The sequence below is a fragment of the Chinchilla lanigera genome, unplaced genomic scaffold, assembly GCF_000276665.1.
Source record: "Chinchilla lanigera isolate Chin_1 unplaced genomic scaffold, ChiLan1.0 scaffold00080, whole genome shotgun sequence".
NCBI classification, from domain to species: Eukaryota; Metazoa; Chordata; class Mammalia; order Rodentia; family Chinchillidae; genus Chinchilla; species Chinchilla lanigera.
Window position 1 is genome coordinate 62,348 of NW_004955481.1, and position 17,603 is coordinate 79,950.

The 17,603-nt window shown below is 45.8% G+C and overlaps 2 protein-coding genes across 2 annotated transcripts; one reads left to right on the plus strand and one right to left on the minus strand.

The window, feature by feature from the left end:
* Positions 1 to 1,217: 1,217 nt before the first annotated feature.
* Positions 1,218 to 2,164, minus strand: LOC102029293 (olfactory receptor 139-like). Its single transcript, XM_013503346.1, is given in 2 exon segments — positions 1,218 to 1,741; positions 1,744 to 2,164. Coding segments are annotated over 2 exon segments (945 nt in total).
* A 6,089-nt stretch (positions 2,165 to 8,253) lies between these two features.
* LOC102029628 (ral guanine nucleotide dissociation stimulator-like) lies at positions 8,254 to 11,843 on the plus strand. The gene is made up of 4 exons (XM_005402910.1): positions 8,254 to 8,577; positions 9,939 to 10,126; positions 11,186 to 11,292; positions 11,524 to 11,843. Exons 1-4 carry the CDS (start codon positions 8,296 to 8,298, stop codon positions 11,841 to 11,843), a joined length of 897 nt encoding a protein of 298 aa, XP_005402967.1. The 5' UTR covers positions 8,254 to 8,295.
* The last annotated feature ends 5,760 nt before the right edge of the window (positions 11,844 to 17,603 follow it).

A 17,603-nucleotide genomic window follows, 5' to 3' on the forward strand; every position in this document is an offset into this window, starting at 1 on the left:
GGCTCTGGAGGGGAAGATGGTGCACTGCCAGTCTCTTAGACAGGCTTGCTGCCTTGGCTTCCCTGATGAAAACTTGGCCATCTTGACCATCAGAGGAGCTCAGGACCTCACTGTTGCTGAGGATGGCTGTGGTACCTTCCGGGGGAGCTCTGGTTCTTACTTTGAGCATTGCTTCCTGCCTCCAGCGCGGATCCCTCAGCCTCCTACCACAGATCCTTCATCCCACTGGCACAGACTTCCTAGATTCCACCACTGACCTTTGGGCCTTCCCAGCACAGATCCATAAAACAGGCCTGCATGAGATATTTTTATTGGCTCTGGGCCTCCAGTTGGATTCATGGGAGGCATTGTTATGAGCTGTAGGTCTTCAGCTAGACTCATACAAAACATTTCCATGAGATTCAGGCCCTCAGCTAGTTTCCTTGGTCTTAGCACATAGACAGATTTTCTACACGTTTTTATACATCATTCTTTGGGTGACTACTATAATCTTATAAAATATGTGTTTTGTATTATATTGTTTCTCCTTACAAAAATATCCCCCAAACCAACACAATCATTAAAATAAAAATAAATCTTACACGGTCTTAATGTTTCTTCTGATAAAACATATGAAGAAACATTCATGTTTTAGTAGAGGAGTGGTGAGAATCAGGTCACACACTGGCACGTAAGTGTTGTGCCTATTCATGAATTAGGAAGCAAACACTGGTTTGGGAACAGGTATGTGATGATCTTCTCAGAAGAAGATGCTGACCAGATACTCTGATGAATAATTGACACACTGCTCCTAGAGTCTGTCAAACCCCAACTTAACTTCACAATTACTTTAACTTACTTCTGAAATTAAAATACAATATTTTTAAAAACCAGAACCCATATGTGAGTATAGTTTATCTGTTGTTTTTATTAAAATTCTAAATTGAAATTGTTAATAAAAAATACAAAATACTTCATTTCCCATTCTCTCACTGACATTTTTCTCCCATCTATGTTCAATGTATTTTCTACCAGTAACTCAGATACTCTTCATCTTAAGTGTTAGCCTTTCTCTTGAATCCAAATCAAACCATATTCCACACTGATCCATGCTAACTACTTTTCTCCATTCAGACAAAACCCCTGAAATTTTCAGCTTCACCTATTTAGGTTTTCAATGTGAGAAGTTAGGGGTTGCTGAAGGAAGTGGGGCATTTGGACACCCACAGTCAGTCTTCTCATGATGGAGGCCTCTTCCCTATGAGCACCCTCTTCAGGGTGCCTTGTACATCAAGGTTCCGGAGGCTGTAGATGACTGGGTTCAGAATGGGGCGGAGGATAGTGTTAAAGATCCCAATCCCTTTGTCCTTATCTGAGGCTGAAACAGATCCCAGGTACATGTAAATGAAGCAACCAGTTACATAAAAGATGCAGACTACAGTGAGGTGGGAACCACAGGTGGAGAAGGCCTTCTTCCTCCCCTCAGCTGACCAGATTCGCAGTACTGCAGCAGCAACGTGAGCATAGGACACTGAGATGAGGATCATGGGGATCACCCCCATAAAGGTGGCTCCCACAAACAGCAGCTGCCCGTTGAGGTGGATACTGGAGCACAAGAGCTGCAACAGAGGTGGGAGGTCACAGTAGAAGTTGTTGACTATGTTTGGGCCACAGAAATCGAGCACAGCCACAGCCACTGTGTGAGTCAGAGCATTGATGAAGGAGACAGTGCAACAGATGCCCACCAAGGCACCCTGGACTCACGGCTCATGCGGGTGCTGTAGGTGAGGGGCTGGCAGATGACCAGGTAGCGGTCATAGGCCATAGTTGTCAAGAGGTGACAGTGCACACCAACCAGGAGGGGAAAAAGGAAGAGCTGTGAAAGGCAGGCAGCATAGGGAACTCTGCAGTGGTGGACCAGGAGACACACCAGCATTGGAGGAACAGTGACTGTGATGTACCCAAAGTCTAGCAGAGACAGGATCCCCAGGAACAGGTACATGGAAGTGTGGAGTTTGGGCTCCACTAAAATGGCAGTCAAGGTGCTAAAATTGCCTCCAACTGTGACTATGTATGCAAAGAAAAAGACAACAAAAGGAATAGATTGCAGGTCTACATTCTCTGTCAGGCCAAGAAGGATGAACTCAGTGACTGTTGTCCTGTTCCCCAAGTCATCTGGCTCCATGGGCCACTGAGGGACACTGAAATGAGAAGAAGCCACATGGTTGGCCAAAGGGGGCAGTGACACATATTAGGTATATAACGTATGTCTGCTGGGTGCTGGGGTAACTTGGAAGAGACACCTGCCAATCAGAACAGAGACTAGTCTATATCTTGTCCCAAATCCTTAAGGCTGCTACTATGCCAGACAGTAACCCTGTAGATGCTGGTTAATGCAAAGATCCACGGAATTCCAGCAAAGCAGCTATAAAGCAAGCGCCTGCTCCTGGAATCCATGTTCAGTACAGACAAATTTTCCTGAGTATTTTTAAACCATGTTTGGTTGGATCCATGATGTTGGATTCATGGTGTGGGATTCACATATATGGAGAGTCAGGTCTAAGTGATGGCAGCACTGAGATGACCGCTATGGCTAAGACTAAAAGATTAACATATGAACTCATGAGACTTATTCTGAACTTCTCAGGAAAATAGGAAGTACAGTGAAAACTAATGAAACTAAGTGTTATTAAAGTAGTTGTTATCCTGTAACATAAATAAAAGTTGTCATTTTACTGAATAAGAAGAATGTAAGGAGAACTTTGAGCAGGATGAAAATTTTTAAGCCCAAGCTCCCAAGTTAGTCGATTGGGCAGCTACAGTGTTAACTTATTGGATACCCAGCTGAAGGCTTTCAGAGCTGGATTTGTAGCTCTTTGCTCTTTTGTCACCTCACTCTCATTATAGATCATCTAAGCCACGTACTATCATAAGCATGGTGACCAGATAAGAGCCATCAGTGACCCTCAGGCATAGTCACTTACAGGATGTGTCCTCAGCACCAAAGTGGTCACTCTCATGAAATACACAGGGATCTACCTTAACCTCTGGCTGAAAAACAAATACTAAGTCACTCACAAGAAGCCTAACTCACAGAATAAGGCTGGAGTTGGAGATCACCAAAGGCAAAGGGATGAGCCAAAGGAGACAATTCCTGATAAACAATATCCTCAGGAATCCATCAGGTGACTCACCTCTGAAGGTCCAGTCTTCAGTATGGACAAGTTCTTACCATTACCTCAAATGAAGTATTTCCAAAGCTAAACTGCCTTTCTTTAAGATGACCTGCCCTTGACTAAATTACTTTACCCTGACATTCCAGTTCTCCAGTTAGTGGGGCTTTACTGGCTCCTCCCTCTCTCCATTCTCTCACTGTCAAGTACCCAAGTCCCATTGGGACATTTGCTGTGGGAGAGAAAGTTCTCCCAGGGACAAGGGGTAAAGTTCACATGTATGGAAACCAAGTTGGGGCGTACAGTGAGGGGTCTGGGAATGGTACTCACCCAGTTAAGGGGCTGGCATTCTTTGCCTAAGGAATCATGATGGCCCGCTGGCCCCCACAGAGGTGAGAGCTTATAAATGCCAGATAGACAAAGAAACAAACAACTTTGCTGGCATTATTTCACATGGGGATTTTTCTCCTCCTCCTTTTTACCCCTTGGAATCCTCAGCAATTAACACCTTCCAAAGAGAGCTGGAGCCAGGTAAACACCTGCTTTAACCAAACATATAATGGTCTCTAGTACCTGTAAACCTGTTTTTCACTTTCTCAAAATGTTTGCAAGTGTGCTCTTCATGGATATGGCAAAATTTATTTTTTTAATGTATATACTTTAAATCACTTATAAACCAGCTTTCTTTTTTATGCCTCATATTTCAATTTTTATTTATTAGTGCATGTTTGCAGTATAAACATTTTACAGTCATCTTGGAGAGTTGGCACATGTACATAATAGATTTTGTTTCTTTTTTTATAATCCCCTTTCCTCACCCTTTCTTCCTCCTCTTCTAATTCCATTTTCTCTCTTTTCATTCTTGTTGATATTATTAATTTTAGTTCATGTTTATGGTATATACTATCCACATTCACTGAGGTTATCAGGTATATCTTTACTCTACCTATTTCCCCATCCCCTGACCCTTATCTCATGCCCTTGGTCCCCTGGACCCCTTCCTATCTGCAAGAGATCTATCCTTTCCTCTCCTCTGTTCTTCTTTTATTTTTCTCTTAGTTTGTACTTTACCTTAGTCAGATGAGAGAGACCATATATAAGCTTGTGTGTCTGATTTATAGCACTCAACATTATGTTCTCCAGGTGCATCCATTTTCCTGCAAATGTCTCAAATTAGTTCTTCTTTATAGCCAACTAGTATTGCATTGTACATAGATGCCACATTTTCTTTTTCCAATAGTCTATTGATGCATATATAGGTGGCTTCCAGGATTTAGCTGTTATAAACCACACTGCTATAAACATTGGTATGCATGTATCACTGTAGAAGGATGTCTTAAGATCTTTGGGGAGATATCTAGAAGCTATATATATGAAATTTCTAATGTTGGTTCTTTGAAATAGCTCCATACTGATTTCCATACTAGTTGTACTAGTTTACATTCTCACCAACAATGTAGAAATGTTCCTTTTTCAGCACAGCTATGCTAGCTGTTTTTGTTTTTTGATGTCTTAATGATTGGCTTTCTTTCTGGAGTATGATGGAATCTTAGAATTGTTTTAATTTTCATCTTTCTGATAGCCAGAGATGTTGAATATTTTTTCATATATTTGTTGATAATTTGTACCTCATCCTCTGTGAAGTGTCTGTTCATTTCACTTGACCATTTCTTGACTGGATCTTTAATTTTAGGTGGTCAAAGTATTTTAGTTTTGTATGTATTTTATATATTAGTACTCTGTTTGAGGAGTAGCTGACAAAATTTTTTCCCATTATGTAGGTTGCATATTCAAAAGATTCAAACTGAATCTTTTGCAGTAAGGCATTTAGCCTGATATAACCTTATTTGTTGATTCTTGCTGTTATTTCTTGTGTAATTGCTGTTCTTTTTTAAAAATCCTTTCTTATACCCATGTCTTCAGTGTTTTACCTATTTTATCTTCCAGTGGGTTTAATATTTCTGTTTTAATGTTAAGATCTTTGGTCCATTTTCATTTTGCACCTGGACCCTGAAAATAAGCACGGGTAGCAATTTTAATCTCAGACACGGTAAACTTCAAGTGAAAACTGATTAGAAGAGACAAAGAAGGTCACTAATACCATGTAAAACATCAATCTACAAAGAAGATATAGCATTTATAAATATTTATGTACCAAATATTAGAGCACTTATCTTCATAGAACTGCTGGAATTAAGAGGTCAAATAAACACTAACACAATCATAGTAGGAAGTCTTAAAACTCCACTTCCACAAAGAGATAATTCACTAAACAAAAAATCAATAAGGAGATATCAGAGCTGAGCCACTCCCTTTAACATATGGATGTAATAGTGTTGTAGTTTGGGGTTCTGCAGGGGGAACAGTACAATACAAGACAATTAATTATAAGATTATTTTATAATAGTCGCCCAAAGAGTCATATACAAAGAGTGCTGGAAATCTGTCCACACACTAAAGATGAAAGAATCCAACTGAGGGCCTGGATCCCATGGTATTGTCGTGTATAATCTAGGTGAAGACCTAGAGCCTATAACAGTGCATCCCACAAATCCAACTGGAGGCCCAGAGCACACAACAATGGTTCACGCAGGCCTGTTTCACAGATCTGTGCTGGGAAGGCCCAAAAGTCAGTGGTGGAATCTAGGAAGTCTGTGCCAGTATGATGAAGGATCTGTGCTAGCAGGCTGAGGGATCTGCACCACAGCCAGGAAGCCATGCACAAAGTAAGACTCAGAGCCCCCCTGAAAACTACCACAGCCATCGTCAGCATCAGTGAGGTCCCGAGCTCCTCCAGTGGTGAAGACAGCTGAGTTCCCATCAGGAAGGCCAACGCAGCAAGCTTCTCCAGGAGGCTAGCAGTGCGCCATCTTCCCCTCCGGAGCCAGAAGCGACGCTCAGAGCGAGGACCAGAGCTTCCCCAAAATGAACTGAAGCTATTCTCAGTGCCAACAAGGTCCCAAGATCCTCAAAGGATGAAAGCAGCCGAGTTCATCAGGAAAGCCAGCATGACAAGCTCCTCCAACAGAACCAACAGCTCCTTACAGCTTCCACCAGCTCCCAGCAGCCTTTCTCCACCCCCAACAGCCTATCTTCTTCATCTCCAGTTCTGTCTCTTATGCTGCTGGCAACAATCCCCAGATGGGCCTCCCACACCCAGCACCATGCTTACTCAGTTCAGGGGGGTGTTATAAGTTGACCACCAGTTGTCAGTCCACTACATGTACCAATAAAATCTGAAAAAACAGCTGCATGGGAACATAGCTCAGTAAGAAATCCCTGAGATCACTGTGCACAGTGTATTAACCGTTGTTATTCTGGGGGCTGGGGATTTAGCTCAGCGGCAAAGTGCCTGCCTGGCAAGCGCAAGGTCGTGAGTTTGATTCCTGGTTCTGGAAGAAAAATGAAAAACAAACAAACAAAAAAAAACAACCATTGTTATTTTGTAATTATTCTGCTATGAAACATTCAATCTTTTCTTAGAAGAAGAGCATCTTTTATATTCTCCTTATTCATATATGCTTAAGTTGCACTAGAATAAAACAAAGTGTTTGGAAAGAAGGAAATCTCACATTCAAATGCTGGCACTAAAAACAAATTTAGGCACAAAAAGAATGACTGATTTCTCTTCATACTAAGATCTCCAGATCCTGGGAGGGTGTATTCAGTAGCAGATCTGCAGCCATCTCAGGTAAATGTTAAAAAAACACACAAAATGATGCAAATAGCTGGCAGTGGACCATTGTCTACGTGATGGTAAACCCTATGTCTGGTGTGTTGATGAAAGTACATTTGCAAGAAGAACTCGCCAAGCTTTGATTCCTGAAATTCTAGGTGATTTTTGTCTTGTCCTTTTAAAATTCTCTCTAGAACAAAACTACTTGGGATTATGTAATTTTCTTATATTTTCTCATGCTGATTATACAAAATCAAATCAGAACACAGTGAAAACACCAGGAAAGGGATTCAAAGCCCTCACCAAAACATAACACACTGAAGCAAAACTGAAACAAAAGCAACCCCCAACTCTGCTTTAAACAAGGGCTTCAAAAGATATTTTAACAATCTCTGAGTCACCAGACACCAGCAATATCATGCAGCAGTATGGCTTGCAAGTACTTTTCCCTTGGAATAAAAGTCTATCTCCATACGGACACATGTATAAGAACAGTTATGGCAGCTTCGCTTTCAAGAGTCCACCCTGGAAACAGAAGCTGTGTCCATCAGCAGATGGGAGCATGAACAAGTCGGGGTTCAGCCGCACAATGGCGTGCAATGGCTCCCGCAGAAAAGCTCAGGTGGAGCCCAGCACGGGCACACTGCTTGAAGAACAACCAGCAAAGAGCACTGCTGCTGAACGGCTTCAGCTCCATCAGCTCTCGAAAAGAAAATCTGTGCAGCCAGGACACAGCGCACATGGTCTGCTTGGGAAGGGAGGACAGGAAATGCTAGCAGAGGCCACCAGAAAGTTTTCCAGGGATTTCCTTCATCAGCATGAGGTGATGATCTCCACGGCCCTGCAAAGACCTCACCTCACAGGATGTCACAGTACCAAGTACTACAGTGTATGACTGAGTTCAGTATCTTTGTGTGAATAATTAACCATTCATGTGCACCTGAAACTAAAAACTTGCCATGTATCCTCTTCTGGACAGACAGGGCTTCTAAGATGAAACTTTTAGATCTTTTAAGGAAAATTATTATGGGCATTTTGGAAACATCTCCATATACCCCACTGAAATTGAAATAAAACTGAAATCAGCCCAGGAAAGAAAATCCTCCTAAAATTTGACAGATCTCCAAGTGATGATCCTGAATTGGACCCTTGGATGGAAAAGAGCTTGTGGCTCTGTGCCTGCCACAGCTTAAGCGTCTACATATTGTTATATGAACAATTCCAAGTGCCACAAAGTCTAAAATTACAGGCAGCTTTTCTAGCTTTTCACTTGCTATTTCTAAGGAGCACAGAGACTTGTTGCACTATGAAAGGGGCCCAAGTCTTCCTATCAGAGGGGAGGCTCAGCTATGGACCCCAACACACGACCTCACTTCCTTGGCCATAGGTCCAAACAGAACTTAGAACTCTGGTCACCAGCCACAACTGCCATCCCAGGCACTTGGCTGGAGACAGCGAGCAGCCAACATGCTCTGCTGCTTTCCCAGGCCTCGAGGCCCCAGCCTCAGGACCCCGCATGGAAAAGCCACTTGGGAACGAGGGAGAGGATGGTTCACTCGGCCCAGATTCTTCAGCACCCACACCAGGAACTGCCCAACTGTCATGGGCAGCACAGGGCAGGGCTCAGCAGCTCCGGCCCCCAGGCGCCCAGAGACAAGAGGGAGTGCAGGACAGGTGTCCCTAGGCTCTGCCACCAGCCACTCGGAGCCACTGAGTCTGGGACAGGCCCATTTAGGCCTGGCCACCACTGTGAGTCCACCTGCACCACTCCCCCCCTAAGTGATGTGTGTGAGAGGGCTTTGGGCACTAGTTCAAGGGGAGGTTCTCCTGGACAGGGCCAGGCGCCAGGAGGCTGTGAGCTGGAGCACCACTCATATTCCTGGCCAGGGCAGGGCTGACTGGAGAAGAAGGGCAGTGCCCAGTGTTTGTCCACAGACTTCAGAGTCACCTCCTCTCCACCTGGGTAGAAGCCTGTGACAGACCTGTTTGTCTTTGGGGAACACACGGCTGTCTGTGTTAAAAACAGTGCAACCTGTGGTCACCCAGAGCCTCGTGCTTCCTGCCGGCTGCTCGGTACGACCCCAAAGGAGCTGCACACAGGACGCTGGCCTGGAGCTGCTCACTGGGCACCTGTGTGTCATGTCCCGGCACCAGGCACTGGGACCCACAATAACAACAGGTGCCTGCTCAGGGGCAGGGTGTGTGAGCAGAGGGGACTCTGTCTCCAGGTGGACAGGAGGACACGGGACTTTTGGGGCCAGATTACACCTTCACTACCTCCCTCCAGGGCTTGGTAAACTGCTCGCCTATGGTACTATTCCCAAAGGAATCTGGTATTCAGTTCCAGGACAGTCACATCCCTCTGCTCAGCCTCTGCCTTGCCACATGCAAGGCCACTATCCACAAGTCGGTGGGAGCAGGGCAAAGGGCACACAGACATGAAGTCACTGCATTTCCTGCCAGGGGTTCATTCTGCCATTGCACCTCATTGTCAGTCCCGGCCCAGGACCCCTGTGCCGTTAGCTGGCTGTCACTCAACCTTGTCCCCAGCTCTTACACACCATCACATCACCAGAGCTGTGCTCACCCCACACGTCAGGCCCACGCTGCTCTGTCCATCTCTCGGGCACTTGTTGTCTCACAGAATTTTTCCAGGCACTGCATTCCTGTTTTGGGACCACACTGGGCTGAATGAATTCCAGAAGGGAAGCAGTGAACATAGCCGTTCAGCCCTCCAGGGCTATAGATGATGAACTCGATTCCTTCCTGGGGACTTTTCTTCAGAAACCTGGGGAACATTCTGTGTGGGCTCATAAATAGAGCTGATCACGCAGGAAGGGCCTCTGTCTTCTCATCTCTATAATGGGAAGCTGGCTCAGGAGTCATGGAGTTGTATAGACAGCCTCTCCTCCTCTAACTGCTCTGATAGTGCCAGTGTTCCTAAATGTCCCTTGTGAAATGTAACTTTTCTGCTGGGGCCGTCCTATGCCTCCTCTGGCACGAGCCTCTATGGAGCCTCTGGACTGTGGACTTTCCTTCAGCCTCCTACTTTCCCCTGAGAAGGCAGGGCTGGGACACCAAATCCATGTCTTGCCACTGTCTTCTCACAGACGGGAAATCGGTCGACCAAGAGCCTGACAGAGGTCTATATAGAGAGCTCGGTGCAGGCAGGGCCACTCCGCATCCTGATGGAGCCCCTGGAGCCAGCCTTCCTGGACAGTGGCCCCAGCCCTGGCCCCTCCTTCCTGCACTCCTCAAGGGCTGACAAGTCCACCCCACAGGCCCTGCTGGTGGGAAGGTGAGTTTTGTTCTCAGCAGCCCTGTCAGCGGCACTCGGCCACCTCTGGCTCCGAGTCTTGACCACGCACAAGCTCCTCTGTTGGCCTGTTTACAACTCTGAGCAGTCAGGTGCTGCGTGGATGAAGATCACAGGCTCACTGAGGATGGAACTGGGGCTCCGTGGCAAGGGGTTAGCTGTGGCCTTGGCCCCATGGCAGACCCGCTGCAGAGGCTGTGCTTATTGACTCGGCTGATCTTCCAACCTCTCACTGACCCACATGAGGGGGAAGCTCTCTGCTGTTCACTGGAAAGGGATTCAAGAGTCATTGTATGGCCTTCAGGGTGTACTCAGAACAGGAATTCCTGGCAGCGGCAAAGGGTTCATGCCCCTAGATGTCATGGAAGAGCAAGTGGGTCCCATCAATCCACGAATATACCTGAAGACACACTGTGTGCACACGGTTTTCTAGGTATTGACTGCAATCCTACAGTCAGCAGATCCAACCACTGCCCTTTGGAATTTCATTGTGATTTTGAGGCCAGAAAGTGACCATGGGCTACAGAACAGACATTGCTCACATGAAGGTGGTTTTCCGGGATTGAGATCTCCCTAGATGTGGATACAGACAATGCAGGTAGATCTCTGTAGAGGCAAAGAGATCTGGGCAGCACCTCCCTGCCTGAGTTAGAAACTGAAGAGAGGCTGAACAGACTCCCACTGGCCCCTCACTTCTCAGGTATTTCTGGAAAAACAGCCCAGGGCCCTTGGGTTCAGGGACACAGCAGACAGCAACCTGTCTTCCTCGGGCTGACCTGCCAGTGGGCAGGGGCAGGAGACACTGTGTCAGGCTTCCCTGAGGAAGGCAGAGGTGTCGCGCCACTAAGCAAGGACTCGCTCCCAAGGAGCCTTCTGTCAGTCTCTCTGGGCTGCCTAGGACTGCACTGCCCCACCAGGGATGGGAGAGGGTGGGGCTGGACACTGCACTGACTGGGCAGGAGGCCCACACGGCCCTCCCTGGGCAAGTAGTGTGGCAGGAAAGCCAGGCTTCTCACCCTGCTGCCTCCCTGCCTGCCCCAGCTCCACCTCTCCTGTCCATGACTCTGCACTGGAGCTGCAGTCCTGGGTGGATCTCCAGGCTGAGCTTCTCCTGGAGCCCCCAGAGCCCCTTGAGGCAGAGCCCCCGGGTAAGGAGGACTGGGGTGTGGGCCCGTGGGGAGGGGATGGCCTTGGAGCACCACAGAGCTTCCAGATGCTGGGTGACCCAGGAACACTCGGCCGTCAGTGGGGGACGCAGTCTAGGAGGACTTGCTGGGGCTGTGTTGGGGCACCCGGCTGTGTCTGACGGGAGGTGGGAAGGTTTTGGCCTGGGGAGGAACATGGACCGTTGGTGATCTTTTCTCCTCTTGCAACTTTAGCATCAGCTCCAGCCCACGCTGAATTCCCAGCTGCAGAGCTGGTGCCAGCTCCACCTGCCGCTCCCTCACCAGCTCAGGCTCTAGAGCCAGCGCCGGCACCTGGATCCTCTTGGTTGCCAGCCGCAGAGCCAGAACTCCTCTTGGCTCCACCACAGGGCTCACCTTTTGAGCTCTACCTGGAGGCAGCTCTTGACCCAAACCTCCCATTCCCTTCTCTGCCAGATTTACTTGTTATTGTACTTATTGCTTTCCTTAATTCCCAGAGATGTGGAAATGGTAGAATTAATGTAAATAAAGTTAAAGATTTTAGTGCTGTTTAAAATGATCAGCTTGGTAGCATTTAATGCTTTCTCAGTGTTGTGCAATCTTCACCATTGTACAGTCTGGAACTTTTTCCTCAATTCTGTACCTAAAGTATTTTCTTCCCTCTCCCCTCCTGCTAGATCCTGGCCACCACTCATGTGATGTCCCTGTCATTCACCTCTTCTGCATTTTCACATCCTTGCAGTCACGTTTCTCTTTGGCCAGAAGATATTGGAAATCACCACTTAATCTTGCTTTGTCTTAGAAGGGACAAACCTAGAGAGGTCATGTCAATTTCCCATTCACTGGTAGTGTGAGGTGACTGGACAATGGTGGCTTTAGAAGGAGGGATGTTATCCACACTGGTCAAATCAGAGGCAGGTGTGGATGCTGACAGGGCAGAGGTGGAGAGCACAGCGTGGGACCCCTGCACTCCATTCCCCAGTATGAAGGAACTTCCACATTAAAGGGCAGTGTGTGTTATTCCACCCTCAGTGGACACTTGGGAACCACAGCCCAGCAAGAGGCAAGACCAGGCACAAGGCCCAGGATGTGGCAGAGTGCAGAGGAGAAGGGAGAAGTCCAGAGGAGAAAGACCGCCCCATGCAGGACTCAGCCAGCTCCCAAAGGCTTCAGAAAGCGACCCCCAAGGTCCCAGGGACCTCCGTCTAAACCTCCCACATGGGGCTGCTTTCAAGCAGCATCCCAGAGGATACACACAGACACAGGCACAGACAGACAGACAGACAGACACACACACACACACACACACACACACACACAGAGAAAGGCACACACGATGATGTCATATGTGGGATCCATAGGGTCATTCAGAGGAAAATGCTCCAATTTATTCAATCACTGTGCCTCAAATTCTCACCTTATTCCTGGGCTGAATTAAGCACGGACCTGTGAGAAACCCCATCTCTTGCTTGCCCTCTAGGAGCTCGCAGCCTGGAAGAGGAGAAGAACAAAGCACTAGAGAATGTAGTGGAAGACAACAAGTCCTGGAACCAGTGAAGCAGGTGGCACAAGAGAGGGCTGAGGCCCCTGCATGGGGGCACCTGAAAAGGCCTCACTGAGCTGACATTGATGCCCATACCTGCCACAAGTGGCCCCTCATCCTGCACAAAGCTGAGAATGTGTGGCAGGGGACCAGGATCCATGATGTAGAGATTCAAAGTGAAAATCCTTTCTAGGCAGGAAAGAGGTGAGAAGTGAGGACAGCATGTCCAGAGAGAATCAGGGAGGAAAGGAGGGGATGGAGGGCCAAGGTTCAGGGCCAGAATCTCACCTCTGCTATGACACGTGACTTCAGTCTCACCAGATGCAAGAGGTAAACTTCGGTTTTCTCCAAGTTTCTGTGGTTTGGGAATCCAGGAGTCTCTGCTGGGGCCTCGACCATAATGAGCATAATATCTAGGGAGGCCAGGCTGCAGGCTCAGCGCAGGCCCTCCTGTGGCAGAATCTGCTCTCGGGCTGTGTTGTGTGCATGCAGGCAGGATCCGTCAGGACAGGGACCGGATGTCTCTTCTGCCTCTTGCCCTTTCTCTCTCTGGACTCATCAGCCTCTCTTCAGGGAAGCTATAGACACAGCTTAGGTAAAATTGGACCAAATTCATCTGATTCTTAAAAATAATACCATATTGATGAAATAAAATGCACAAAGAGAAAGAAACACATACAACCATTATGGATGGCAGGAATTCGTGTTATACTGTACATGCTACCCCAGCAACCAGCAGTTCCAATGCCATTCCTGTCAAAACATCAATGACATTTTCCTAGAAAGAGAAAAACTTATATGAAAATTCATATGGGACTAGGAAGAGCCACCCCATAGCTACATACAGAAGATCTCGGGTAGAGGTATCCAAATACCCGATCTCAAGATACATTGTCACATGACAGCTATCAAAACAGTCTCATACTGCAACAAGAACAGGCCCATGGGTTAAAACAAACAGCCCAGTTAACAACCAAAGTATACAGCCACAAGGACGTCTGTTTTTCTTGCTTTGTCTTTTCTCTTTGGTCAGGTCTCCCTGTGTAGTTGTGGCTGGAGTTGGAATCAAATGTACTGCAGACGTGTCTGGAAGTCACAGCAATCCTGCTGCTTTGGCCTTTTCAGGGTGGCCATGAAAAGCATTTGTCACCATTCCTTGCTCAGTCTGTGAGGTTTTTTTGTTTGTTCATTTGTTCTTTTTGTCTTTTTGAGACAGGGTCTCGCTATGAAGTTCAGGCTGGCCTTGAGCTCACTTTGTAGCCCAGGATGGCCTCAAACCTACAGCAATCCTCCTGCCTCAGCCTCCCCAATACCAGCATTACAGATGTGTGCCACCAAGCCTAGCTTCTTGTTTTTTGAGACAAGGTCTTGCTGGGTAGTTTAGGTTGGCCTTGAAATCACTATGGACCTCAGGCTGGCCTCGAACTCTTGTCAGTCCTCCTGCCTCAGCTTCCTGAGTGCTGAGATTACAGGCATGCACCAGCACACCTGGCTAGTTAGTGAGTTTTTAGCAGCACTGTAATGAAAGGTCTAGTGGTACTGCTTATCATCACAGCAGTCTGGGAGAGTGAGACAGGAGCGTCACAAGTTCAAGGATAGCCTTGGCAACTTAGCTATTCATCTAGAAAATAGCCCAAAAGAAAGAGTTTTAAAAATGGATGGTAATGTAGATAAAAGCAAGGCCTTGTATTCAATTCCCAGAAATTAAATGGAAAAAAAAAAAGGCTTCAAAAGAGGATGCGGGTGGACAAATACTGTTTGACATTGGCCTGGTTGTCGGGAGGGCAGTGTGCCCGAAGTAGCTTGAACCTTCACACCTTTCTTGAGCATGTGACTTCAAAAAGTGGTCAAATCCCATGATGGATGGGGAAAAGGATGATGAGCTTCAAAGGATACAAAGTCTCAGGCACAATGGAGAAGGAAGTTTGAGCGATCCCTTGAATGGCACATGGATCCCATTTAATAAGTGGTGAATCTATCAAAACTGTTCAACAATGGGATTTTTAATCCTACTCCCCGGGAGAGAAACTGTAGTTACTAAGGTGGTAGATACATTAGCTAGATTGAATCTACAAAGCATCTAATATCAAAACAGCATTTTATTCCATGAATACATGCAATTATTGTCAATTACTAAATGAGGATATTGTATACCTGTACTCCCAGCACTCTGGGAGGCAGAGGAAGGAGGATCACAGGCTTAAGCCTAGCCTGGCAAACTCAGTGAATTAGTAAGATCCTGTCTCAAAATTAAAAAAAAAAAACCTAAGTGCATGTATATGTAAAATGTACTGTTATGATTTGCGGCTTATTTTGTAAAGTGAAACAATAGGCTCAAGACATATATTTTATAAGATTATTCATAGTAGTCCCCCAAAGAATGATATACAAAAGACTGCAGGAAATCTGTCCACACATTATAGTCCAGGAATGTAGCTGAGGGCCTGCATCCCATTATAATGTCCTGCATGAGTCCAGCTGAAGACCTAGAGCCCATAACAATGCCTCCCACAAATCCAACTGAAGGCCCAGAGCCCATGACAGTGTCTCATGCAGGCCTGTTTCACGAATCTGCACTAGAAAGTCCCAAAGGTCAGTGGTAAAAGCTAGAAAGTCTGTGCCAGGGAGATAAAAGATCTGTGCTAGCAGGCGGAGGGATCTGCACTGGAGCCAGGAAGCCATGCTCAAGGTAAGAACCAGAGCTGCCCCAGAAAGTACCGTAGCCATCCTCAGCAACATCAAGGTCCTGAGCTCCTCTGATGATGAGGACAGCTGAGTTCCCAACAGGAAAGCCAGTGCCACAAGCTTCTACAGGAGACTGAGCCTTGCACCATCTTCCCCTCTGGAGCCAGGAAGTGATGCTCAATGTGGGGACCAGAGCTCCTGCAAGGTGAACCGAAGCCATTCTCAGATACAGTAAGGTCCTGAGCTCCTTCAATGAAGAGAACAGCCAAGTTCATCAGGAAAGCCAGCATGACAAGAGACTCGAAAAGAACCAACAGCTCCTTAACAGGTTCCCAACAGCTTTCTCTCCAGTTCTGCCTCTTATGTTGCTGGCAACAACCCTCAGGTGGGCCTCACACATCCTGCACCGTACTGGTTCAGTTCAGCTGGGTGTTACAAGTTGACTACCAGTTGTCAATCCACCAAAAATAGATATCTACAGAGTATATATTCTTTTCTGCAGCACACAGTACTTTTTCCGAAGTACATTGCATACTAGTCCTCAAAGCCTGCTTAAGTAAATATAAAATAACTGAAAATTATGCCATGTATACTATCAGATCACTGTGCAATGAAAATAGAAATCATCAACAGAAGAAATCACAGAAAAGATAGACTCTCCTGGAAAATTAACACACTCCTAAACAGCCAATCAGTCACAGGGGAAATCAAAGAAGCAATTTAAAAATTTCTGCAGGTTAATGACAATGCCTTTACAATTCACCAAAACTTCAGGGACACTATGAGAGCAGTTCTAAGAGACATGTTCCTTGCAATCAATGCTCACATTAGGACAACAGAACAAGTGACTTTGTGAGACGATAGGGAAGATGCTGCTCCAGGGATAAAACAGGAGCAGATCTGTTCTTAGCTCCACCCTCCTAAGGAACTGTAAGATACTTGAGGAGCAACAGAAATGCAGGTGAAAAGCAAAATTAAAAACAAGTTATAAAAATTAGAGCAGAAAGGAAATGGAGACTAAAAAAATACAAAAAAATAAACAAATTCAAGAGCTGATTCTTTGAAAGAATAAACAAAATAGATAAGCCCTTTGCAAGACTCACCAAGAGAAAGAGGGAAAAGCAATGCAATTAGAAATGAAAAAGGCAAAAGGACAACATACATTGTTAAAATCCAGAAGATAGTAACTACATTGGAAAATTATATTTCAATAAAGCAGCATTATAGATAACATTATAGATAAATAAAAACTCGAATGATTCCTGAACGATCATATGATGATGGGGACAGGAATCTGAAGCTTTAAGGAAGAGTAATTCAAAATCCATAGTACAAGACAAAGAGTGTAGAGTATTCTAAATAGGCTATTATAGGAACCACGACAGCACTCCTAACACTTCCAGTTGGTGCATTTCTACAAAAAGTATTGGCTGTGATCTGTTGTCAGAAAGATCAGTGAAGCTCAAAAATTAACTTGTTTGAGGTTACATGTGTGAGAGTTTGTTCTGAATAGAGAGCTTATTTTTATGCCCATATTTGCTGTCTGTAAAAGTCCTTGCCGTATATATGAGTATGTGTGCGCACGAAATATGCTGATTTTCTCTGCCCTTATTTCCCATCACTCAGAGTGATAAACCTAATCATTGTATTTCATTACTACTTCTTCAGTCTAACATCAGTTAGTTCTTTATTCTCCTGTGGACAAGAAAAAGACCACTTGAAGATCATCAATTGTTACCACCAGCCTTACTCTAGAGGGAAGACAAAGTAGGAGGCAGGAGTAGTGATGAGGTCTGTGGGTCACTTACCTTCTTGTAGTGCTCTGTAGAGAGGGGAATGACTGCTAGGCTGATCCTAGGTGGCCTCTAAAGGTGGCTTCTAAAGGGAGTGAGACAAGAACACATAAAGAATTTAAAAATATCAGTCCCCCCCCCCAAATTCAAAGACCCAATCCAAAAATTGGCAACTAAGATAAATACACACTTCTCAGATAAGGAAATACAAATGGCAAATAAATACATGAGAAAATGTTCAACATCATTAGTCATTCAAGAAATGCAAATTAAAACAACATTGAGATTCCACC

Coding starts and splice junctions, on each gene's coding strand:
- LOC102029628 (XM_005402910.1), top strand. CDS start 8,296: ATGCTCTGCTGCTTTCCCAGGCCTCGAGGCCCCAGCCTCAGGACCCCG. Junction 10,127..11,185: donor CAGGCCCTGCTGGTGGGAAG/GTGAGTTTTGTT, acceptor TGCCTGCCCCAG/CTCCACCTCTCCTGTCCATG. Junction 11,293..11,523: donor CCTTGAGGCAGAGCCCCCGG/GTAAGGAGGACT, acceptor TTGCAACTTTAG/CATCAGCTCCAGCCCACGCT.